The sequence below is a fragment of the Corvus cornix genome, chromosome 3 (assembly GCF_000738735.6).
Source record: "Corvus cornix cornix isolate S_Up_H32 chromosome 3, ASM73873v5, whole genome shotgun sequence".
NCBI classification, from domain to species: Eukaryota; Metazoa; Chordata; class Aves; order Passeriformes; family Corvidae; genus Corvus; species Corvus cornix.
The window spans coordinates 94,080,272-94,107,657 of NC_047056.1; the positions used below are offsets into that span (position 1 = coordinate 94,080,272).

The 27,386-nt window shown below is 38.3% G+C and overlaps 1 protein-coding gene across 2 annotated transcripts in view; it reads right to left on the reverse strand.

Moving 5' to 3' along the window:
• The window catches only part of MYOM2 (myomesin 2), a 76,684-nt gene that overhangs the window by 42,185 nt on the left and 7,113 nt on the right, over positions 1 to 27,386 (reverse strand). For both annotated transcript variants that reach the window (XM_010406405.4, XM_019286235.3), the window contains exons 4-15: positions 26,304 to 26,423; positions 24,555 to 24,693; positions 24,221 to 24,378; positions 23,259 to 23,351; positions 13,771 to 13,859; positions 13,640 to 13,690; positions 13,198 to 13,362; positions 8,707 to 8,868; positions 6,657 to 6,798; positions 4,853 to 5,052; positions 4,088 to 4,141; positions 1,345 to 1,472 (exon numbers count right to left, since the gene is read on the reverse strand). In XM_010406405.4, coding sequence (XP_010404707.3) covers positions 1,345 to 1,472; positions 4,088 to 4,141; positions 4,853 to 5,052; positions 6,657 to 6,798; positions 8,707 to 8,868; positions 13,198 to 13,362; positions 13,640 to 13,690; positions 13,771 to 13,859; positions 23,259 to 23,351; positions 24,221 to 24,378; positions 24,555 to 24,693; positions 26,304 to 26,423 — 1,501 coding nt within the window. The remainder of the gene's footprint in view (positions 1 to 1,344; positions 1,473 to 4,087; positions 4,142 to 4,852; positions 5,053 to 6,656; positions 6,799 to 8,706; positions 8,869 to 13,197; positions 13,363 to 13,639; positions 13,691 to 13,770; positions 13,860 to 23,258; positions 23,352 to 24,220; positions 24,379 to 24,554; positions 24,694 to 26,303; positions 26,424 to 27,386) is intronic.

Below are 27,386 nucleotides of genomic sequence, written 5' to 3' on the forward strand. Positions count from 1 at the left end.
CTGGTTCAAAATCCTTACATCAGTATTCCTCAAATTTATAGATAAGAGAAGACATATGTAACTGGGACTAAATGCAAGGGAGGCATTATATTTTACTGCATAGAAAGAAAAATTAGACAATTATTTCTACGAAAATTTTCATTACTTTTTTTGAGTATAAAAGGCAGAGTGAGAGAAACAGACATGCTTGCTGGAAAATTTAACTAGTGAGCAGTCTTCATTTTACACTGATATGTTCAACATCCAGCAGGTAATGGATGATGAAGAATGTATAAATGGCCTATGGAGTTCTTTTGAAAAGGAGTTTTTTTGTGTGTCTGAGAGGGAAAAGACAAGCTGGGGGCTGCAAAAAGTGGAGTGATATTAACAGGATGGCCAGGAAATGAACTGTGGAGGAACGTGCAGAATTTGACATGTGAGAAGAAAAAAACTTGCATAGTAAGGGCCTGAGAGAAGGCTGTTATAATATTCACAATGAAAATTGAATGTGTGGCAGGTTTAGTGTTTGCTGATTGTTAAGAAGGGGCATATGCTAGAGTCATAATTCATCAAAACTAAGTATAGCTTGACATATAAGTGTTGTAGAGGTCAGGTATGAGGCCAATTTACCTGCTGGGAAAACTTTGTAACAAGTTGCTGTAATACAATATGGTTTAGAAACATGGCTCAGGGACAGACTTATCTGAATTTTATTCACTTAGGTGGGTGAAGAGCAAACCTTTCCTGGTGTGAGCACTTAAGTCCCCTTTCCATGCAAAGAGAAGAGGAAGGCAGCCATGAAGAGTACCAGGGAGGAGTGAACCTGAGACAGGCATCGGCCTCTTTGCTGACCTTACAGGGGATAAATTGGAAATGTCAGTGTATAGTAGAGGGTGCTGTAAGCCTGCAAAAATGAGGATCAAATTATGAGTTACAAAAAGTGACGATCAAATTATGAGTTACTGTTTGTTCCTTGCTCTGCCACAGGACTAACAGAAACTTTCCTTTAATACAGAAAGACTGAAAACTTGCAACCATGCCTGTAAAACTGTGAAAACTATAAATGTTTCTTTTCTGTCTTTTTTTAGCTGCTACTTTACATAAATAATTTGTTCCCATTAAGACAGTAATAAGCAAATAGCATAGGGAAATCCTTTTCCCTGGACCTTGAATTTCAATGCTCATTAAATCTTGCAGTAAGACATTTGATTATCCATGCTTCTCTAATATCCAACTTCTAAATCCCGCAAGACCACAGAAAGTGTTGGTTTTATTGTTCATTCTGCAGTTCTGAGAATGGGTTGACTGTAATTGCAAACAGCAACGAAGCACCTTACAACAGAACACCACTATACAGTACAGTACCTTCTCAATGAAATACGTCAGTGGCTCCCTGCCACGGGGAACAGGTGGATCCCAGCTGAGTACAACATATGTTTTGCTGATTTCTGAAGCGTGTACATTGGTGGGAGGGCCTGGAATCTGAACATGCCCTGTAAGATTAATAAATGTAACAAGTGTTAAACAGCAGATTAACTCCTGGGCCAGCATTCATGCTACAGGTCATCTTTCTGATTCAGCTTTCCCATCCTGCACTGCAATGCTCAGCTATTAGGAGCTGTGATATCATCTGTGCAGTTCACCTGATCACTTCAATTAAATTTTGATAAATAAAATCTCAGTATCTAGTTACTTATTTTTTCAGTAAAAGTTTAATATGCTCCCTGAAACTCTGTGACTTTGTGACACTTTTTTCTTTGATCACATTTTAATTACTTCAATCTGCTAGTAAAAAGCCTACTCACTATGTGCAAACATTTTTTGATCAAAGACAGAAGTCTAAAGAGATATTATGCGAAATTAGAATAAAAAAAGCAGCTGGAAGGGAAGTACAATGAGAAAAGCACCTTTAAAACAAAGAGGAAAGCAGAAAAAGGAGCAGAACCGATCAGAAATATATCATATGACATATTGGTATTACCACCTGTATAGTCTAAAGCACTTCTAAAATCTATGAATCAGAGACTTAAAAATGTAACTAGCCCTGTGATGGCTCCACCATGCCATGATTCATGCTGTGGATCAAACCCCTCTCCCCACGCACTCTGCAGAGTTACCAGGAGCATTAGAGAAAACCTCCCTACCCTGGGCCAGGTTGGAAGAATTCAGCTCAAACTTTCATGGTCCTGCTCACTGACCGCAATATGAGAAAAAGCCAGTTCTGCTATCCAAGGAATTACAATGGGGTAAAACTGCACTAGATAGGAGAGTGACCTATGATGGACCTGTGATGGATCTCTATGCAGGAACAGCTACACAGCCCTGAAGAAGCTTTGACTTGGTAATAGGTCAGAAATAGCAACTCAGCAGACACCTAAAAATTTTATCTTTATGGCTTGTGATTGAAAAAGAAAAAAGCTTCTTTCTTTGAAGGTAAATTTTTCCACTTCTCAGGCTAGAAAACAGCATATATCCTCTAAGTGTTTAAGATTTGCCTTTAAAAAAGAGAAAAATATTTCAATATGTCCTGTAATCTCTAAATCGTGGCAGTGATGTTTCAACTGGTTATATATCACCTGTAGAATGAACCAGGCTCGAAATGTACACTGATATTATTTAATCATATATATTTCCCAAATCAAAACCAAAACTTTTTTAAAGCAAGCTGATATATACAATGAAACTTTATTTCTCACAATGCTTTCTATATTTTATTTCCTACAATTGTATTTTTTCTTTCAGAAAGGCACATGAATCAGCTGAGTTTAAGATGAAAGACATATAGCCAAGAAAATGACAATAATCCTTCACAGCATGAAGACAGAAGGCTTCCAATTGATTTCAGGTAATGAAATATCAACATGTTTTCTTACATTCTTGAAAAAAAACAAAGCTCCCATACTTTGTAATGATATAACATGGTGGTACAGTATGGTTCCCAGAATGGAACGTCATCCTGCACTAAAAAGGAAAACCATTTCCGATCTGTGAGATTGCTCTTTCAGAAACAGTCTCCAATCTTGCAGATGAAATTAATGATCCACATAAAGAGTAATATTTGAATATTCATACTCTATTAATATGCACATTCATGTGACAGAAATCCAAATATCTTTATTTATGCCTATGCCAGAGTGGCCATATACTGCACCTGATCATTCTAAGGCAATTCTGAGATTAGAAGAATGTTCTGTGAAGCCAAACAAGAGAATTATAATCTGATATTTTAATGTGCCTCATATATCTTGATAATACTCATATCAATTCATTTAAGGTACTATTGTAAAAATAGAGAAACTTCATCTATCCTGTCCATGCACTGGGAAAACCATTTAATATCTGATTCTCCTTCAAACTACATCTCTTCTCAGGTGATTTCTCTTTTACTGTGTTATTACTGGAGTTACAACTTTATAACCTTTGTGGAAGAGAGTAGACAGGCACTTTTTTTAATTTTGAGCCATTATAGTTAACAATTTTAACAGTTTAAGTGTAAAGAAGGTCATTATTCAAGTCTAAAAAACAAATCATCCCACAGAGAAACAACCAAAAACCAGAAGAAATGCAAACTTTATTTCAAAAGTTGTCAGTGATCTCTCCAATTCTCCGGAGAAAAAATATTATTTAGTCTATAACCTTAACCTTAAGAATAATCTCTGTATTCAGGTAGACTATTAATTAAATAATTGAGATGGATTGTGTAAGTTTTTATGAGAATGGCAATAACATGCTCAGATCATTAAAATCAGCCTAAAAAAACCTATACTTAGCTCCCAGAAGGCTAGAAAGAGGGGAAATATGGAAAATCAAATGGGCAGTTAAATGCTCAACCTTTTAAACTCAGCTTAACACTAGTCAAAGTAAAATGGTGAGAACATTCTGTCAACACATCATAAAGATTTTGCTGTTGAGAGTGTGATGTTCTCCATCCTTTTAGACCTCACCTTTCACTTGTGTTCTCTCAACCTTGCAAGCCATAATATGTCTTTATTTATTAATGGAGAGACTTTATCACTAGATGGATTTCTTTTCAAGTCATGTTTCTAATTATAATGCAAAATTCCTGGAGCATAAGCAGATGGACTGAAATTGTAGAAATGCTACATACCTTCAAGGTCATCCTTACTGATCACGATCTTTCTCCCTTCATCCACATGAACAGCTGTTAATCAAAATATTCAATTAGTCCCTCAAACTAGTTCAATATATTTACAAATTTTGCAATTATTGTTTTTCGCCTGTTCAAGAGCCTGTATACCTCTGTTTCTATAATACTGTTATTAAATCTATGCCCAGATAGAGTCAACTCAAAGTCATACACTGGTTTACTAACTTTCATAGAAAAAACAGGGCATGATAAGACAGTACTATTTAAAGCTGTGGTAAAAAGCAAGAGTCATAGTCACAGTAGATGGATTTGATTTTGAGGCAGATTAGCAAACAATTGTGTCATTAACTGTGCTTTTTTTTATACGAATTAATCATAAAGCGTACAGACATACATAAAACATATGTAACAGAAACTGCATATTCAGCTCAGATTTCAACGATGACATTGGGGCAGTACTCTGAAGTATTCATAATTACTTTAATTCCCCTCTGACCAAAAGGAGCACACAAAACAGAAGGTGTGCAAGTACATGATATACAGAATCTGCACAGGAGTTTAGGACAAGGCTAAATCAACAAAACTACTGCCCAGAGCAAGCTGGCTTACTCTATTCATGGAGAAGCTTCCACAGTTCTACTTTGCAGTCTGTAGTGAGATATTCAATCAAAGGAAGAAATAAACTCTACTCCTTAGGTTAATTGGGCAAACATAATCTTAAATAAAATATTTTGCTTTTTAAAAAAGAAGCCTTGAATAACCTACTTTGTGTTCTCTCCAGGTCAACGGGGTCAAGTGCTGCAACTGGATCCGAGGGTCGAGAAGGCCTGCTAATGCCAGCACTGTTCACTGCTCTCACACGGAATATGTAAGACCGTCCCTCATAAAGACCAGTCACAGGATACTTGCAGACTTTTACGGGAGCATCATTGCACTGGACCCAGTTTTCCAAACCTACTTCACATCTTGGAATAGCAGAAGACAGCGTTTGTCAGTATCATCTCACAATAAATACACCCCATGCTACACACACCAGGTCAGAACCACAGAAGTCACCTTCGCTAAGCTGAGGAGCTAAGCCACACATCTCATTAATGAAAGTCACACGCTTTATACACTCTTCTCTGATCAGAGAACCAATTCCCACCCTTTTCATATTTTTTTCATAATGCAAAGGTCATTTTTCTTCCATGGCTTTTGGCCTTTTCAAATCTCTCTGCTTCCCTTCTGTTTGGCTCTTTTCCTTGCTATATAAAGAATAAATTATTCACTTTCATTTCTAATATTCATCTCCACAGAACATGATGAATTTGCAAGATTCACCTAATCTTTTCCATCTCTTCTTTGTCATATTTTCAAGTAAACTTCTTTGCGCATTTCCCTCCCAAAATGGCTGGGACACAGAGTGTAGGAGTCATCAAGAAGCAGAGTGATGTCCTCATACTGACTGCTTTGTGTGTACATATATAGTTTGTGTCCTACTACTATAACCTTTCGTGTAGAAGACTCTCTTTTGCCCTGACAATACCAGAAAAAAGTCGTGTTATGATCGAGGGCTCCTTGGCACTGCAGTGATACAAGCAACATGTCAAATGGCACATCTAACTAGATTATGCACAATATAGGTGAAATACTCCTATGATCTATGTGCCACATAAATTGGATATAGATGGCAGAGTCCCCAGGTCTCAAGTTAATTTCCTCATACTGACTGCCATTCATAAACTACTATTTTTCCAGCTATTCCCAGACAGTTATAATTGAATTAGACCAAATGACAGGGTAGCAAATAGCAATGAGCTGCAAATGCTGCTTTTAAGTGCAGAGCCGTAGACATTATGAAATCATTTCAGTAATGATTTGCTGACTGACAGTTTCAGACACTAAGGATCAGATATTCTGCTCTGGCTACAAGGAGCAAGCATTCACTTCAGTGGAAGAGACATGCAAAACAGTGCTTCGATCCACTGCTTGCCAGCTGCCTGCACTGAGCTGAAACCCCAGCAAAGTGCAAAGCTGACTGAAGGACAGAGGCCTGCCAGTCTGATTTAAACTACCAGCTCCCAGGAGACCAGGCCTTGAGATCCTGATGTACTACATTTAAGAAAGAAATAAAAAGATAATGTAATAACTCCTAGGTTTCAGCTTTTGCACTATAGAGATTAAAGAGACTAAATCTAATTCAAGATACCCATGGATTCTAGCTTTTATAAATTAAATACTGTCAGGGCTCATTCTCTGTTGTGCCCACATCCATACTACTGAACATTTTAAGTGTATGATAAAATGTGTCTGCCTGCAAATATTACTTGGAATGGCCTCCAGCCCCTGCTAATTCCCAGACTGTGCCCAGAATTGCCCGTGAAAATACTAAATCATCTGGGCTAAAAGTTTGCCAGGGAGCAATCTAGTAATTTAACACAGTGTGTAACTGAGTTCCAGTGCCAAGTGTCTGTAAAAATATATCTAAAGAATAAACACATTGAAAGGATAGAATGATAATTTTTTTCTCTTCTGGCATTTTATTTCTGGAAATTAAAAAATTAAATAAATGCTAATGTTTACATACTTGTCAACAAAATATCCAATAACTGGGCTCTCACTGGTTGTGTTTGGTGGTTTCCAGGTAACAATAACATAGTCTCTGTTAGCATCATGGCATTTAACATCCATTGGTGCCCCTGGTGCTCCTGCGATCAGTGCATCGGCATCTGGACCACAAATAAAAATAAATTGGTTTTGACCCCAACTCCTCTGAAATACATCAAAAAGGCAAAGGGAAGACTTCCAGTTCATTGTAATACTTGCTTATATGAATGGAAGCCCAAACATTTCATGACATACTAATTCACTACAGTAATGATTTTGGACCTTAATGTCTATATTTTTACACAGATAAAATGTTCAAGGATATTTTTGAGGAGAGAAAAGCTTTTTAGGAATCAAACACCTATTATTTTTGATGAGAATTAAAAGTGTAACCTACCCATGTGTTTTTGATGCTCTGTCACTGAAAGCTGTGACTCAGAGTGTTACTAGTCAGACCAAGGTACTTAGTAAAGAACATGTAGCCCATGAAAACAAAACTCTTAAAGAATAAAAAATTTGCAAGCTCCTGGTACATTTACAATGCTATGTTTTATTTACAGTCTTACAATGTCACCTTTAAGATATCCTTTTGTGACTTCATTTTAAGATATATTGACTAATTCGGACCCTCAAATGAAATCTTGCTACAGGTAAAGTTCTCTCCCTTCAAAGGAAGATGTCTATAACAAAAAAAACACCCTGTATAGAGTCTAAATTTATAGAGTCTGATCCAAATCAGGTAGTTTAAATCAGACTGAAGTAGTTTGTGGTCAGTATCAGATCACAGCCTACATGAAAAAAGGCAAGAGAATGGGCAGCAGACAACAGTAGAGACTGCAGAGGACATAGCTCGAGGCCAGGGTCCTGGGCATGCAAAGGGATCAAATATAGTATAAAATGGACAAGAGAAGTACAGAAAATTCATCCATCACTACAACAAAAACTTCTAAGAAAGATTTATATATTAGTGGGTGTTTTTCCCCGGAGTACTGTCTTTCTTGGAAGGTAACCTGGACATAAAAAGCTTTAGCAAATTGTTTCTAATGAGATCAGGGTGCCAGAGGGGCTTGTTTGAGACATAGCGCAAAGCTGATGAAGCTCTTGCACTAGCCCTGTGAGGAAGTTGGATTTCAAACCCCTGAAAAAGACATTCACTCCCTCTATCCCACACAAACTGTCTGGGTGACAGTCCCACAAGGCACATATGTTCCAATATGTTTCCAAGAAGAGCAAGGTTTAAAATTAATACAGCTTGAGTGGCTTCAGTGGGACTGTTCCAATTTGCCCCCACCAAGGATGTTGTCTAATGTATTTTAAGGAGTGAAAGAACTGCTCAAACAGAAATATTTTCATCTTTCAGTGAAGAAAACATAAAACTGAATACTAAGTTCTGCTCACAGGTGCGTGTGGAAACTCATTCTCACTTCACTGAGAGCTGTGCATGGAAATGTGATGAAAAGTTCTGACCTTTATTCTATTTTAATACATTTACCTCCTTTTATCTATGTCTCTTGTGAAAACTGTATTTCCTCAGTCAGTTAATTTCTTACTTTTCTTCTTTTCTCTGGATAATGACATGACTATGACTGGTATAGTGGTGGGAATATTTCTTTTGCTTTTTCCTGCACATATCCCTAAGGCAAGGCACAAGATATGAGAATGCCCAACAAGGCTCATTCCCAGTTTCCAATCTCTAAAGCCAAAACCATCACAGTGAGAACTGATTGTACACAAAGATGTTTATTTCCTACCAGGAAAGGAGATGACAAAGAAACAAGTTGTCTCTTCACAAGAATGGTTTCTCTGGTTCTTCAGGAAACAAAATGTCCTCAGGAACATGCTCCTCTTGAAGCTCCCCATTCATGTAAGGTGACTGGTTTTTAGTACAGACTACTATATACCAATCAAATGCCTATGAAATACCACAGGGCTAAATTTCTTTTGTACTTCAGTTATTACATGGGATTGTTTCATAAAACTAAACTTTATAATGCTTTTTAATTTCTCCTCAAGAAACATTAAAAGTTTACCTCTTACAAACAGGTATGCACTGCATTCACTGATTCCACCTCTTGAAACCATGCGCAGGGTGTATAAACCTTCATCATCTTTGTTCAGATGAGTAAAGGAAAGAGCTGCCTGGCCTTCTCCAAAATACAGCTTTGTCCACTTGGAGTCCTTTATCAGCACGTCTGGAAGAGAAAACCCATCAGGGATGTTACTGTGCTGCTAGAACAACCTGCATCCTAGAGCAGTTCTCTGCTAACCAGGGACACAAACTAATATTTATGCAGTTTTGTTCAGACTGGTAGTGCTTTGATACTGTGAAAACTTTAAAGAGAGCAAGTTGCAGCTCTCTAAAATTATTTGATCAGTGAATTTTAGAGAACATGAGGTCTAATACTACTCCATAAAGTGCCAACAACAAAATTCCCCTCACTGTAATTTTTAATACACTGAGAGACAAAAATGTTATCCACATTTAGAAATATTGACATGAAACCTGCCATACCCTGTAATGAATGCAGGGTGGAACCTTGTTTCATTTTTAATAAGTTTTGCTTCCAGTTCAGGTCAAATGTCAGTTTACTCAATTTTTCCTTCCAAATTTAAAAAATAAATTTCAGTTTAATCTGAAAACTGCTATAAACATACACTAAATTTAAATCTTCAAGGCATGCCTGTTCAGTCTTGAATAAAATTAAATTTAAGCCTCTCAAAGGTGGGAGGTGGTGGCCCATGATTAATGCACGTTAATATCATTGCTTAGTGAAACCAGAGGAAAAGAATGAACAGGATATTTTAGGCTAGCCAAGGGACTTTCTCATATCAACCTTTTAAATAGCTGATTGGATTATTTTTGATTTTTACCTCCCTAAGACCTATCACACATGAATTTATTATAATTAATGCAGTAGAAGTATGTTAAAAGATCGGAATATCTATGAATGTTTATCATTCTATTGCTTAAATAGATTTTGGAGCCGACACTCAAACAATTGCAAAGGAATCAGTGTTTTCACATACCTCTGAATTGCTTAAGAAGGTATAAAACATGACACACATTCAGATAATAAAGCATGCGGAAGACATACGTTACTAAAACTTACAGCAGTAACTCGCTTAATTAGCCAAGCATGCTGTAGTTTTATGGGAAGCACACAAACTAAATTTAATCACATTCCTTCCCATGAGATCCGTAGTCATGAGATCCATACCTAGAAAACCTGAGTGTCCCCTTTCTGTCATCCTGTCACAATGGTACTCAGACTTTGTGTAGAGAGACATGAAGTACTTTAAATTAAATCATAAAATACCTTCACCTAGAAACTTTAACCAATGCATGAGCCCTGTGGAAAATCCTAAGGAAAAAAACAAAGTTGATTAACCAGCATCTCTGTAAAGCTGGTCGCATATTTAGACTCCAAGTTTCAGTGGATTGGTAGCTATCTTAGTTTGAATACATAGAAACTATAGGCAAGCCTGTAATGCTGCTAAGGCCAGAATCGCCCTTTTCTACTCATTATGTGTACCTGACAGAAGAAATTGAGGAGGTAGTTGTGTTTGGTAAGAGGAGAAAAGCTTCTCTCCCTCACACAAGGCCAAAGATCCACCGGAAATCAACAGAAGCCCTCTTTTTTTAATGCAGTCTGGATGAATGACTTTGTAGGCAAGACAATTAGAGTAAAGTTTGGAGGCCTCAAACATATTTAGAAGTTCTAATAGAACAATATTTATATACCTGCCATCACAATAAAATTACAATTACAAGACTATTCACAGTCTGTTCATGTGTTGTGCTCTATTACTTCTCCCAGAATTTACCGAAGGACAAACCTGCAGGAGACTAACCCTCAGAGGCAGTGTGTCTCAAGCCTCGCATGCTGTTTTTAGTATATAAGATAATTTTCCTAATACATGATGAAAATTCAGACAAAGAGTGGGGAACTATTACATACTGAAATTTCTTTTCATCATGTATTTTTATTCCGCTGAAATTTTAGCTAGATTCTTCACTCCATGACTTTTCCTTCTGAAGTCAATTATTTTATTCTAGATTACAGTATAAATGGCTGCAGAACGCTGGTGCACATGGCTTTACAGTGTTTATATTACATTAGATATTAATAACAGAAAGTTTCTGAAATCAGCTGAACTCATGTCCAGATTAAATATACATTCCTGAAGTATTATTTTGATTTTGTTCTTTCAATATCTTAAATGGTTCTTTCAGTATCCTAAACTGTTCTAAGTGGGCCATGAATAATAGACATCATATTAGTGTTTGTGAAATCCCAGATCAGTTCAGAGGATTTGATTAAGCTGGCTTAGACCCTAGGAGTCTACTAGGTGATCTCAATAAGGCTCACTAGTGTGAAGCTTATTTATGCTAGATAAATACAGACTTTTCCTGTGTATAATTATTAGAAGTAAATCATACATATCCACCTTGGGGCTTTAGTTGCTATTATTTGATTAACACAAACTGACAAATTTTAAGAAGAGTATGGTTTGTCTTAATGCTAGAATAGAATTAAATATTACCTCTCTAAAAAACCAGAATGTCTAAAGCACATGATGTTGAACAAATTATTAACTTCTCATTGCTTATATTTATGCATTGCCTCCAGCTCTCAAGGGACCCAACACAGGGAACTGTAGTGCGTAACAAAGATTCGCAGTGCATGAATTCCTGCTGTGTTTGAGAAAAAGTTCTGCCAGTTAATGCACCTGTACATCTCTTGGAAATATTGTGATCCATGTACTTGTAACAAAGGACAAATCTAAGCTTGTTTGTAACATCCTATTTCACGTAACATAATTAGAATGATGGGATGAATGCCTACCTGACTCCCTAGCAAAACCCTATTGGCTTTAAACAGACCAAGTTTTCATCTCAGATTTTCACAAGTAAGGACTTATTAAGTTCAATAAGGGAGAAAACAAAGAACATAGTATTGTTACATATCAAGAAGGAATTATCTTGTCATTATGAAGACACAAAGAGAAAGAGCCACGAAGTTTTGTCCATAGTGCAAGAAAAATTCATGTTTGATGAAAAGTGGAACAATATTGGGAATTCCTTGAAAATTAGAAGTTCTTCTTAGTTGCAGTTTCAAACTCAGAATCTGAGAGATTTGACACCTTGAAAAACTGTACCCAGTAGGAGACAAAGTAAAGGTACCCTTGAAAATGATGGTTCATCCGAGAGGGAAGTGAACAATTATTTTTAGTTATTAAATATCCTGAAGTGTATAGTAAAATTCCTGTATGCTTCAGTGGGAATAGAATCTGAATTCAAGGACCAGCCTTAGATTTTAGGTTAGTCACCAAACAGAAAAAGACATTTTTATTATTTCATATTTTTTACTTTATTGACATCTAATAGCACATTACAAGGAAGTATCCACAATGATAGAATGAAAAAGTAGTAGTTTGTTCCCTGAAGGATCAGATGTGAATCTATGTAAAACTATGATGTACATGAAACAAAAGGCGTAACAAGCAGTAACAAAAGCATCCTTTTTCTGATTTTCCTAATCTTGAATTTTCTTGACTACCTTATTAATCTTACTGTCCTTTCTTAGCTTATTCATCACATCTTCTCAGCTATGGAAATTTCTGCCAACTTTTTTTGGGACTAGTCCAAACATCAGTCTTGGAAGTCCACCATTCTCAAATGTGGTCCCTTTGGGGAAGGGTCTAACTCTTCACAAATAACCAAGGCTTTCCTTAAATCCTCAGGTAGAATAATTACTTTAGAATCCTACACAGAGATTGTGGTTGGTGAAAAGTGGTGGGCTAAATATCTACAACAGGCTGCTATCCATTAAGCTCTAAGTAGCTAGTTTTATGTTTCAAAACCCTTTTTTGGTGCAGTGAACAAACACTACTCATCCAGGGTTTGTGTACCATCCACCCCAGTATATTATAAGCTTAGTGATGTTATTTTGAGCACTTCATGGTAAGAGTGGCATAACGTAGGTTTTCACTGACACAAGAGGCAAGGTAAGAAACCTACCAACATGGCACATTAACAGCAGAGCAGACATATTGTGTATCAGGCCTGGCTTCTGTAAGTATTTCCTAACTATACATTCATGTGCTTTTAATACAAAATTCACAATAAATACTGGAGCAAGATTAAAGTGGAGACCCACACCCATACCTCAGTACTTCAAACTTCAATTTACTGCCTACGAGTACCCTTCAGCTCAGTGGTCACAGTATTCAACTATAAATCATTGTGAAATCTGACTTTGGATCTCTACCAAGTAAATGTTCTAACTATTGTGCTATCAGATAATAAAAGGTTACCTCCTGTTGCTATTAATGTGTGCTCAAGAGGATGTTGACCAAGTCACTTAAATGAGAGTGCAGGACTATAAATTCTAACTAGAGATATTTTTTTGCTCTATTCCAAATTTCATTCTGAGAATATGGTGCTCTAAACCTGACCTGTGCCCTCAGCATCTCCTCCAGCATTTTCCAGGTAGCTTCTATTCAATGTAATAACTTACCATCTCTATACCACTCAGCACGAGGTCGTAGTCGTTTCAACTCTGGTGTGATCAACATAGAACACTTCAAGGTCAGTGTTTCACCTTCAGTTGCAAAAGTGACTCCGAACTTCTCCAGAAACTGGACATCAATGTGGGTGAAGCAAACGTCATATGACAGGGGCACTATGCATGAGAAAATGAGAGCATTCTTCAGTACAAGTAAATTGTACTTGGCACAGAGTAGTGTCCGATCTGAGCAGGAGATGGAGCTTTCTGATATACTGTATGCTGATCTAGAAATTCAGATGGCAAAGCAAGAGCATCTGGACAGCTCCTATTGTAACTGAATGCTTAGAAAGCAAAGTCAGAAGAAGCAAGTTGTATTCAGTTTTCTCATCTGTAAAATATTACTCTGACAAGAGGACATAAATTATCTAAGCAAATAGAAAAAAAGGCTTACAGTGGAAGGGCATTATCGCAGCTGGGTGAGGTTCTCCCTCCTCTCTGAACCCTATAAATAAACATACAAGAAATATTCAATGACATGCGCATTATATTTATTTATTGTTTTAAATATAAAGTAGGCCTTACTTCGCACAATCACAGCACAATTTGTTGATGCCTGACCATGGATGTTTGTTGCAACTGCTGAATAGGTAGCAGAATCATCAAAGTCAGCTCTGAAAAGAGGACAGAGAAAAACAGATGTCTCTTTATGCAAATAAAAATTCTCTTAATGATTTATATTACAAGCTAAACTATGCCAACCATAAGGAAAGTGTATAAAGCTCTTCACTGGTGTCACACAGTGCAAGACATCGATGAAAGACAATCAGAAAGCTGCTACTGTTTTTAACTGCAGTTAAAATCACAGCTTAGTGCACAGGCTGCATTAACTTGAGCAAACTGGAAATGACCTTTAGAGAATGATCAAAAGGAGATAGCTGGAGAATGCCAGTCTGGCTATTCCCTTTCTGTATGTAACCTTCATTAGTCCATCTTGCCCTTCTGCCTTATTTTAGGACAGAGACATGGAGTAAAAATAGATGTGATTCTTGCTAAAATTCTGCCTTCTATGGATATTCCCAGCTGGCAGACACTGGTATTTTTTGCCTCTCTCATATCTCAATCCAGGAAAATTATAAAAAATCAGGAACACCAATAAAAATTGTTTATGTGCATACATGGCTTGGTTTGTCATATTTTTTAGTGAGAAAAAAAAATCATTATGCAAGAAGAGTATAAACAAATATAAAGCAAAAAATAGTTACTTGGTGCAAAACACTGATATATTGTCTCACTTAATCCATCCTTCCTTGAAGTTACATGAGCACATATATGACCAACTGTTAAAATATAGGTGCAAACCTTGATGCCCCAGTTATTTTCTTATTTAAAATTGAGTCCATCAGGAATAGTTCATTTAGTATTATATTTAATGGAGACCACTCAAAAATTTTCAGTTATGAGATACAATACTATGCATGCATGCATTTAGTTTCCTCTCAGAAGAACAAATTTCTGTCTTCTTGGCAACTGCCAAGTGATGAAATTCTGATTGCACTTGTCTTCTAAGAGGTCATATATCGCAGATGTGGGAGAAGGAATATGTAAGGGTGTTTTATGGAAATTGCATAACAGAATGCCAAATTTGGAGTATGTAGCAGCTGTCACAGACACATCAGACACCTATTTTTCACTTCTTGTATATGTTCTGGACAGTGTCAGATTATAAAGACGATACTATCTGTACTGTGATGGCTAAAGCAAAACTTGATGAAAGTTCCATTAAATTGAGATTTCTCTCTCTAAATTTACATGTCTAACAGCTCCTCCTGGTGGCAATCCTTTAGCCATATATTTCACAAAATCATGAAATCAGTTACAAAGTTTATCATACAATTAATTATCAAAGTCATAAAACTAGGCTACATAACCTAAAGGACTGCAGCTGGGTAGAAAATCCTAGTACAGTCTGGACAGGAACAGTGAGGTTGAAAAACAGTTTAAAATAATTGAAATCATAGAACCATAGAATTATTAAGGTTGAAAAAGACCCCTGAGATCATCAAGTCGATCCGTCAACTCAGCACTACCACCATGATAAACCATTAAACCATGGGTTTCATGGGCCATGGCTACATGATTTTTGAAAACTTCCAGGGATGGTGACTCAACCACATCCCTGGGCAGCTTGGTCCAATGCTTGACAACCCTTCCAGTGAAGAAATTTTTCCTAATATCTAAACTAATCCTCCCCTGGTGCAGTTGATGCCATTTCTTCTTGTCCTGTCACTTGTTACTTGCGAGAAGAACCTGGCCCCACCTGGCTACCACCTCCTTTGAGGCAGTTGTAGGAGCAATAAGGTCTCCCCTGAGCATCCTTCTCTCCAGGCTAAACACCTCCAGCTCCCTCAGCTGCTCCTCACAGGACTTGTGCTCCAGACCCTTCACCAGCTCCATTGCCCTTCTCTGGACTCACTCTGACCCCTCAATGTTTTTCTTGTAATGAGGGGCCCAGAACTGGACACAGCACTTGAGGAGTAGCCTCACCAGTGCTGAGTACAGGGGTACGATCACTGCCCTGGTCCTGCTGGCCACACTACTGCTGATACAGGCCAGGATGCCATTGGCCTTCTTGGCCATCTGGGCACACACTGGCTCATGTTCAGCCACTGTCATCAGTATGCCCAGTATTTTCCTCTGGGCAGCTTTCCAGCCACTCTGTCCCCAGCCCATAGCACTGCAGGGGGTTGTTGTGACCCAAGTGCAGGACTGTCACTTTGCCTTCTTGAACCTCACACAATTTGCCTCAGCCCACTTATCCAGCCTGTCCAGATCCTTCTGCAGACCCTTCCCACCATCCAGTAGATCAACAATCTCATCCAACTTGGTGACATTTGCAAACTGACTGAGGCTGCACTTGTTCCCCTCATCCATGTCACTGATGATGTCAAACAGTTCTTACTCCAACACTGAGGGCTGGGGATCACCACTTGTGACCAGCCACTAGCTGGATGTAACCTCATTCAGCACCATTCTCTGGGCTGGATGCTATTTAACAGTTTGTTTACATGAAGGATTTTAAAATTACAATACCTGTTCCCAGAGCTATAAAGCTCCATAAAGCTTAACTGATTCTGGACTTGAGAGATGTCAGACTTGACAACATTTCTTTGCAATGAATTTTAAAAGCAGAACATTTTTTTCACTGTCCCAGTTCCAAACTATTTAACACTTGTGTAATAAAGTGCCAAAAAGCAATATAAAACTGTAGCACAGGACAATTTCCTAAGGCATGTTTCTCTATACTGAAATGTACATAATTCAGGTGTTTATCACAGTCTGGTACAGTATCTTACTATAATATAGCAAGTTAACAACAAATGAAAAAGCTCAAAAATTTCTTACAAGGGGCTTTGCAGAATTAACTGTTCTGGAAATATAAGGCATTTTCGTCACTCTGCTATATCCCTAATTTAAGAATCTGTATATAGAATACACAGTAAATAGTGTAAATATAATACATAGTATATTTAATAACATATATTACATATTAACAAATTAAACAGCATTCATCCCCAGAAACTGGATTTTGATTGCCCTAGTGCTGATGTTTTAGAGCAGCCCTTGCCATGCCTTGGTGTGCTCCAGCTCACAAAAAGGATTCCCACACACAGGTCAGGAGATAGTAAGGGACCTTTCCCAGAAAGCAGACTGGATGTCTGACAGCCCTGTCCTGAAGGGTGAGAAAATTAGTCTATCTCACACCAGGAGGTCACTGTGGCAGAGAATGTCTTCAATCTGCTGCATCAGGCAGAGCCCAGGAGTGCATTTCCTAGGCACTGGTGGCAGGTACAGGCCACAGTGTGCCCTGCAGTCCTTGTCCCCAGATACCTGCCCCATAAAGTCTTCCTGCCCTTCAGGCCACAACCCAGGCCACTCACCATCCTGACAAAGACCTACAGAGGTGCATAGTGTCTTCCTACCACCTACATGTCCAGGTTTCTCCTGGGTGAGCTAGACCCTCCCAGAGGATGGTGCACACTTACACCCGGCAGGACATTGCTGGGGCAACCATGCTGTGTTTGCTGATCAGGCCTGATCCCTCCCTGGCCTGGACATGATTTGACAGCACGCAGCACCCATGTCATAAATGAGTGATGAACATTACACCAGCTTTGCTGCACTAGGCCATTTCCTCACATAAGCAAAGCATTACTTCAGGCTGCTTCGCTTCTCTCAAAACCAACTTAACTGCTCTAACATTTTGTTGTTGCTATAGAGGGTTAACAAAAAAGATAAAAAATTAACATTGCTTGACTGAGGTTAACTCTGATTAAATCTCACTTTAAACCAGTCATCATCTGCTCTCAGTGTTGGCTTCACTTTCTAGCAGAACAACAGATAAAATAGTTAAACAGGAACCAATATCTGTAAGAATTACACAGGATTTAGGAACTAAAGAGAGATATATTGTTAAAAAACAGGTGGCCTAAAAATAATCCTGAAAATAGAGAAACATGTATTGTGGACTAACTTGGGGTCCCAAACTGTGCTAAACCACTCAAAGTTTCAGAAATTTAAAGGTGCAAGTACTGCAAAGTTGTCTCCCTAAAATGAAGAAACAGAATGACAGATAGCAGATTAACTTTTCAAGTGGATATATATCTGTGCTCTTCTCAATCCCCTCACTACAGTTTTTTTCTCTTAAGAAACAGCAAAATACATCTTTTGATGGGATCTTTCTGTTTGTGATGGTGTCCAAGGTAGAGAAAATAGAGTATGATCCTAAATGTCTCTAGAAAAGACAGAAGATTCACAAAAGGGTCATATCTTTAGTCAAAAGAAGCTCAAAATCTGAAAGTAAATATTTGACAAAAGTTAGTGATAGAGTTATAATTCATTTTCCCGAGGGGAACATAAGAAAGAAGTAACTGACCAAATAGCTGACCACATTCTTACAGCATCCTTTGTTTTTTATGAAGAGAAATGAGGTATTTATGGTTATGGTGAACACACAATTCCCCAGGCTAGGCAATTTTTGCTATTTAAGAGGTCATAACAACTCTACCCATTTTCTGTAGCTTACTGCTTTGAAAGCAACTTAAAATTCTTTGCTATGATCATTCATCTGAGTCTTCAGGAGACAAATAAACCATCTTAGACAGCCTAGTACTCACTGAAATGCCTTTAAATCTTATATTGGAAATGGAGGATTTTAGTGGCTAGGAGCTAGATAGCACTTTTGTTTCATATCCACTACGAAGAAAGTTGGACAGGATGGCAAGTTACATTAGGTTCTGACTTTCCTTTTGTGCCAGGTAATGCTCAGATGGAGGATTATCCTTGAAATTATCTATTTCCCTGTATGCTAAAAAAATCTTAGATTTCCTAAATTGCACTGTAAAGCGTACTGAATCAAGACCAGCTAGAAACTACACTTGAAGTACCCAGGAGGCAAGGTGTGGTCTCACAGTTATTCTTGTTTTATGATGGAGAATGTGTTTTTCAGCCTTTACAAAGGTCAGATAAAATATGCATGGAGTACATTTAGATAGCATAAAATGTGAGTGCAGAACTGTATCTGTCCCAAGGTACTAATACTTTTTGTGAAAATTAAATTGCTCTGAATCCACATGAGGTTCTGAAGTGCTAATGCTTGTGTGGGGAATATTCCCCAGGCAGATATATCTATTTAAAATGCATATATTCATCCAACTGCCTAGTGCAGATTTAAACACAGGAGTTAAGAGTGAAATAGCATCTTTTTCTGAATTAGAACACAATTCAGTGCATGTAAAGAACAGGAGGCAGTACGTAGTAAATTACAGAGTTAAAAATTACTCCTTTGAATCCAAATGACAAAATTTTCAGTGTTATGGCTATATGACATCAAAATGTGGAAATACTCTGCAGAATTGCCATTTCCTGTGCTGATTCTCCAGTCAGACTGAATCTGACTGATTCTTTCTGTTGGTTGGATTCTGTGTTTAGGGAAGAGGGACCTCTGTTATAAGGTGGCCACTTCCTCAAGCCCCCAGCTAGGGCAGCTTATAGGGGACAGTGACTGACAAGCCAGAAGATCAAGTATTTGGGGGCTGTTGTTTGCCTTTCAGCAAGGAGAGGAAAGCAGTACACCATTTTGCTGCCTATACAGCCCCTGGTACTGCATACCTGCAAAACGCAGGGAGCTGCAGTCTATCACCCACCAACCTTGCACAGCTCAAAGGCTCTGCGGGCTACGCCGGAGGATCGCCTTTGTCTCAACACCTCTGTCTCTGCTCTGCTTCCACTCCAGTGCAGAAAGGGCACGCCTCGCTGTCTACCTCTCCAGATTAAATCATCTCAAGCCTTTTGTGCCTAATCAAACTAAAATAGCACTATAATGACTGCACAGGGTCATTTTTTAAATGAGAATAGCTAGAAGAGATGGTTCGTTCAATTTTTAAGCTTTCCTTTTTGAAGCGGTGCAGGTGGTGCTGAGGACTGGAGTGCCAGATCAGAGGCTGGCCCTGCCTGCTGCCAGCAGGTGTTACACTGCACTCTGCTGGCTCTGCCACAGTTCTGCTGATGCAGCTGCAAACCTTCTCAGCGATGATATGCATTTCTTAGGCTGTGACTTTATTAAATAGGAAAGGGAGAGGGCCTTAATAAAAGATAAAATACTGTTAAACCTCGAGCCCTGTAGATATGAAACTGTGTGGCCGCACCACACTGACAGTGCTCTGGAAAGTCAGATGTCCTTCCCTGCTCCTACCATCCGGCTCAGCTCACCCTCCTGCTCACTGAGGGGGGGGAGTCAAGAATACCCCCAGGGAGGAGTACACTGCTGTCTCCTCTACACACCAGCCAACGTAACTGGGACTGTAACATAGGCATTCACAGCTGAATAAAGCCAAAGCCAAGTGATCCATTTAATAAATCATCACAGTAAACAAAGAAACAAAAAAGCCCAATTCTGTTGCTAAACAAGTATTAGCAACTAAGAACTTAAAAATGCTACAATTTTTAATTACTAATATATTCACTAAGACAGAAAACATTTTTCATCTATGCCATAAAGCAATGGCCACCCTCATCTTGACTACCTCTGATACAGAAGCCTTTTCTTGTACTGTGTGCCTACCCATAGTTAAATTATGTAGGACAAAAAGTACACTTTAAACAAACCCACACATTCTCATATATGTATGATCCATTTCAACTACCAGGAGCTTTGCCTCCCAGGATTCTTCACAGTCTCCTCCTAATAACCTATCAGATGTGAGTTGAAAGATGGGATGAACCACTACCCAAACACGTATCACTTCTGCTATAATTACGAGATGTGCAAAAAAATAGAATTAAACTCCAAACTTCTTTTCTTTACTGCTCAAGGGAGACCTTGATCTCAAACTCCCATTTGAAGAAGTTTAAAAGGAGCTAGAAAGAGACCCTATATGATAGCACTGTGAATGCATGCAGAAAAAGTGGTAAATTGAGAATGTAGCATCATAAAAAATATGAGAAATTAAAATTATCTGGTTACTGTAGGCTTATGGGTTCTGGATAACAGCAGACAGTGGGGGATGAAATTGCGTCCAGTTACTACTTTAAGACAACAAGGTGATGGTAAGGTTTCGGTTCCTCAAGAATGTTTCCACTAGGATCAGGGAATACTCACAGGAATAAATATCCCACTTGCATCAGAAGGAAAAAGTTCACTGCCTGGGCTTCGCTGAAGTGCTAGAAAAGTAGCCAAGAAATTCCAAGGCCATTCTGAGTGGCTGTGGATAAGATTACATTCAGCTCAGCACTTTAGTATGAACAGCTGAGAAGAGCACAGAAGTGGATAGGAAGAAAGTCCCAATGGCTCCACCTCCCAGAAAAACAAATTATTCATAAAATATAAAACATAAGTGCACAAAGATATGCATGGAAGATACAGAATTAATTTATATATGTTTGTACAAAAGCATGAATAATTTATGTATTTTAACCATTATCCATACATCCATTGCTTTCAATACAAGATGCCCTTAATTATGCCCTAACAACATGTTCTTCCACTTCCTGCATGTTCATTTTCTGTGGTTTTGGACAGAAAATACAGCTGATGATCAGGTTTTGAAATAAAATGGATTATCAATAAAGAAAGAAATTTTAAATTAAAAATTTTAATTTAATAAACTGTATAAATCATAACTATCCCCAGTATTATTTTAAGTGTAGAAGGGAAATCTGTGTGAGAGCAGGCAGGAATCTTTAAGTGGCAGAAAGGTCACACTGCCAAACAGAATGAAATAAAAATGGAGCAACTGTCTCAGAAGATGGCAGCTTGGCTGAATGTGAGAGAGTCTGCATGAGTACTGCATGAGTCTGCATGAGAGGTCTGGGACTAGTAGACAGGGGGTGGGGAAACCTGAGTATGTGCCAATAAATGACTCTGTGCTATGTCTGAACTTTTCTGAAATACAGCTGAGTCTGAACACTCCCAAAGCTGGTTGTGCCTACATGACTGATAACCAGCCCATAAAAGAGATAAAAAGCACCAAGGGGATGGAAGCCATTATTACCCTTCAGCCTGATGGTTACAGGTGCTCAGAAAGCAGCATCAGCACTGATTCTCATTTCTTCCAAAAGCTATTTAGTCCCAAAATGTCACAAAGGAACCTACATGCTACGTAACTAGCATCTGGACTCACCAAGAAGTTCTTCAGGAGTGATAATCAAAAGAAAGAAGCAGTCAAAGTCACTCACCATCAGGAAGTGACTAAAGTTTCATCTCCTGACTGGCACTCACACATATCCCGACAAAGGAGAGCATTTTCCATTTCCCTGCTAAAAGGGAGAGGATGGCAAAAGGACAATCTGTTTTTATCTTTTAACCTCCTGTTCTTATGGTCAAAAGTAATGTCGGTGGGAAGAAACAGTGGTGTTGACAGATTTCATGGATACAGAGAGCAGTTAGCAAGTTATCCATGGCCTGGGGGCAGAAGACTGAGTGCCTTCGAAGCACCTTAGGGAGCAAAAACCTGGTGATTCTTGCTGCCAGGTTCTGTACAGGGATATGTTTCTCCCATCCTGAGCTATGAAAAGATTGAAAGTTGGGCTGGACTTGGCTGCAGGATGGCAAAGGCAAATAGTCTTTCCCAAAAACAGAAGGAATGATGCACTTATTTTCTGTACTAATGCCACAAGGCTGTGCTCAGGGCTACTTCCACTGCTGACAGATGGAGACAGGGTAGAAGATTAAATGTTTGGCCAGACAAGTGTTAGCCACAAATATTCCAGCTGTTTCAGCACAGCTGATACTCATGTTCTGGAGAAATTAAAAGAAGGGATTTGTGTCTCTGTTCTAGACATTAATTTTGTTTTTAAATATTGCAGTCATGTCTTAATTTTTATTTGGGTTTTTTATATCTTTTAAAAAGCTTCCACTAAGTTATATGCAATATTTCAATTGTTTAGGAAAGCATGGGATTAGTTTATGGGAAGCTGTTCTACCCAGGCATGTTCTCTATCACAAGGTTAACATTTTGAAAAAAATAAAATTAATTAAATTAGAACCTTTAAAAAAAATAATTTACACTTCCTTGTTTTTTGGAAAACAAAACAAAACAAAACAAAAAAATAGAAAGAAAAGAAGGAAAGGAGATGAAAAACTAAACAGAACCTGACATGCAGTAAAACAAATACAGCTGTGTATCCCTACCCTGCCCAGCTATATTTTTGTTTACCTAAAAGAGCTTCATCATGACAAGAAGATATGAACATATAATTTTCCACTTCAAATGCTGAGAAGGTATAATTCTAATAAAAAAGGAGCTACCACTTTTTCAGCTACTTGCCTCTTCTTTTATATCTTGTAGATTGCTGAAGTTAATGAATATAAATGTCTGATTTTTCATTTCATTTTCATAATCTAATAGGCAGGTACTCAGTGAACCTTCTCCAGCCTGAAAGTGAGTACCAACAGAAAAGTGTGCTGAATTTAACAATTCTCTTGCAGCCTTTGTGTGAATTTTTAATTTTATTTGATATAAAATACTTTGTATAGAGTATTAATAACTGTTGTATTCCCCAGAAAGATTTACCTGTTTATATGTAACACATGTACTCCATATTTGCTTTCAATTCTGTACTTTGTTGGATCACTTGCAGGGAAAATCAATTCCTCATTTTTGTACCTGACAATCAAGAAAAAAACAAAACTCATAAATATCGGCAACTATTCATTCTTCTGGTAGATCTTTGGATCAAGATATCATTTACTATCATCTGAACTCTGTCTACTCTCATGCAGTATTTTCCAGTCTGTATGGATAGATACATATTGGGCCATGAAGGCAAAGCAGGACCATCACAGCAGCAAGGAAGTGGAAAGAGAAGATGTACACCCAGTCTAGAAGAGGAGGAGGAAGAGAAGTACAGAGAGGATGGCATGGGGCTTGAACTTTCAAGTCCACTACCCCTGACACAAGATGGGAAGCAAGCTTTATCTTGCACCACAGTAAAACACTTCAGCTCTAAAAAGGGGAGCAGCAACAGAACTGTGCCTCGTGTTAGGTCTTCACAGTCCAGCCTGAGGCTTTCACATATACAAGACAGCACCTGTCCAGAGAGGAGGTCAACTGCAAGGACCTTTATGTCCTCCTCAACAGAAGCTAACACAACGTGACCACGGATACAGCCCATGACAACAGCGATGCCATGCACATTTATCCAGGCTTAGAAAGTAGCTATGAACTCTGTGTAATTTGTCATTTGTGACTTTGTGCTCAGGAAACTCAATGGCCAGAAAGACTGGAATGCCTTCCACTGTCTGCCTTCTGAAATACTTGAGTTTGCTTCTCACATTGCATGGGGCCACTCAGCAAGTTTTCCTCCCACTCCCTCCACTGCAGTATCAACTGCTGCGATCCAGCACATCTACGAGGATTATAAAGCGGATTTAACAAAGCCATTATATACGTGACACTTATCACTTACGGCATAACTTTCAAATGCAAAAAGCTTAACAACATTTTTAGAGGGCTAGGAAAGGCCAGTCTCTTACCATTGTACAACAGGGGTTGGAAATCCTTGTACAGTAAAGCAAAGGCTCACAGACATCTTTTCCCAGACAGTGTGAGACCTCAGGCGCACCAGAATTTCAGGGGCTCGACTTATAGTTTCTTCAATGATATGTCTTTCCAGAGCCATATTTTCTTCTACCTATTAAACATGGGAAAAGAAAAGAAGCATCTGGCACTAGACTCAAATAGGGTAGAAAATCTAAACTTAAATCCACAAAAAGATGCTTAATCACTACTCATATTTGAAGCACAGGCCTAAATTTCAGTATATCTTGCAATTATTTTTGCATAGGAGCAAAAAGATTCAGCAGGTACCATTCTTTGCACAGCAAGTCTATCCAGATGCTCTCTAGCACGGTGCCTGGCTGTGTGAATCTCTTTTTCCAAAGCAGACAACTCACTGGCAAAACGGATTCTTTTCTCATCACTTGCATGAGACTTTTGCTCATGACTCCTGTGGGACAAGAAAAAAATCAGGTAACTAATATGAAGCTTTAAATTTGTCACTCATACACATCTGGCAACCAAAGGCTCTGAAACCATATCAGCAGGATGTAAAATTTAGGTTAGGCATCATTCTTAGCATCTATCTGCATATCCTAATAATGAGTATGTGAAATCATGTGAATTTTCTTCATATTCTTTCCCCCTGTATTTGTGGGGCTATAGCTCTAGGTCTTGAATTCTGCTTTGGTCACATTGACTGGTTCCCCCCAGTCCTCTGGTAGCTGATGTCAAGAACCTGCCTGGCCTCTTTCTGGCCCCTGATTTTCCTTCCTATGGACACAAGAAGGCAGAGGAGTGAAGTCAAGTTCTGTGCCTGTTCACAACCTGTTAAAAGCTGTGCCTTTCTTACATAGTAACCTTAGCTTTAGAACCCGGGAGCTCTTGTTGCTCCATGGGCTGCTATCAGCTGACCTCATCTGAAAGATACAGACCAAGGAGTTCACATGGATTTGATGAACAGTTGCATGCAAAAAAGCTGTCCTTTGAAAATGATGAGCAGAAACTACCAGGAAATTATAGTTTTGAAAAAATTTTGAGCTGTTCCCTGAAAATCTAACTACACAGATTTTCCAGAATTCTTAAAAAAACCCCAACTCATAAAAGTTTTTAGGAGAAGCTAGCTCCATTTCCTTCATTCATGCTGATTCAATTAACAGCCTATGCCACTCTTTTCCTTCCCAAGAGGACAAAAGAAGGTACTGAATATCAGATATTTCTAACATGTCTGTCAATATAGTCAACATATGGCAAGACTGTGAAAGCATAACCCAAATAAGAAAACTTCCATGAAATTCAGTGAATAGTAGATCAAAATATTATTTGTCTGATATTTAAAAGAAAATCTTTGTACCATTTCAGTGCACTTTAAATACCAGCCATGTTCTGCCATGTCTTTTTTTATATTGATGAAATTAAAAACTAAATTAAAGTATGCAAAATCATTTTATTTTCCTAGAGATTTCTGTTCTGAGGTTATATATTTCAAACCAATCAAAGTACCAGAACCATATGGATGTATATGATTTTCACAGTGTATTTTCTGCAAACATGGCAGAATTCATTCTTATAATATAAATCCTCCATGGTTTTGGTGTAGTAACTGTAGAGCAAAGCAGAGCAGAAACAGCGAAATTCACTAAGGGGAATATTGTCATCAGCACAGTTACTCTGGGATTTCTTATCAAGTCTGTAACTGAGACATGACAGTAAACTCTTTTGATATTCTGGAAAGAATTTAAAACATTTAAATTGATCCAAATTAGAAATTAGGAATAGTGGAGTAGGCCTGTTCAAAATGAGTTCTGGATACCAGGTGGATTCTAATTTATTTTTGTTTTAAAGCTGTTTTCAACAGTCAGAGTGGGGATCAGGGGAACAACTCTGGGATGAAATATGAGACTGAAAGTGACACTCAGTCATTTAGTGTTCCAGCCAAAATAGATTAGTGAAGAACAGTGACAGAGAAGCCTCTAGTCTTGTCAACTCTGAAAAGAGCCCTGGCAAAAGAGTTGGGACCAGAGTCACTACACAGGTAAGACTGGACCGACAAAGCTTTACCTTTTCCTGGATTCCTGCATTGTTTCATGCGCCAAGGTGCGTGCCCTCCTGGCACAGAGTCTACATGTTGTTTTGCCCAAGCCAGATGATTCATAATAAACAGCCTGCCTGGAAGCAGCCCTTCAAATATAAAAGACATTGTTATAACCCAGAAATTCAGGTAAAACATGAACTCACAAATGTCAAAGAAATTACTTTGAGCTGAATGCCATGACTGAGCACTGTTCAGTGAGAAACTTTTGCATCCTCACTGACTGCACTAGGTCCCAATTGACACTTGTCCTTCAAGGCCTTAATGCCCATCATCTGTCACTGGGGATCACTGGGTGTTTTATTTCATTCTATTAAATTTATATTTATTTCAGTCTTCAATCATTCAGGTGCAATGATAGCATTTCAGTGAACCACAAGGGTACCAGCCTCTCCAACGCACAAATCACAAAGATTCCCCATAGCATTGTCTGTTTCTAAGTATTCCTGCCTTTCTATAATTCACAGAACCTGCTGCATAAACTCTCCTCTTTCATAAGGGAATCTGGACCAGCTAGACAGCTAGGTAGGCATGTTAATTATTAAGGAGGGAGAACAGCAACCCCAATACAAAGTTTCAGGCTTTGAGATAAAAAGAATGTGTATTTTCTGGCTAAAACTCAGATTTCACATGAGAAGCATTGAGCCTTCATTTAAGTTTAAAAAAGGAAATTGAATTGCAAAAGCTATAATTAGTTATGGCCAGCTTCAGGAGCAGGAATATCATCATGTCATACAGAAGAATGGGTAAAAAGCTATTTCTATGACTTACAGTAAATTTCATGGCAATTTTTCTTGAGTCAGAGTTTCAATTTTAGACTACAAGGAAAAATTTTCAGTTTAGAGGTAGCAAACAGGACAGATCCTAAGCTAAAAGGTCTGTGCAGGTATCTTGCAATGTTGTTAGGAAGTGTAGCTATGCTGGTGAGAGACTATAGACAAGGGGCATGCCAATGGAAGGAAGTGGAAAACTATCATTCTGAATAAATCACAATTTTTTTGGGTGGAGGGGAAAGGTGAATATCTTGATTCTAAGAAGTGACTACCCAAAAA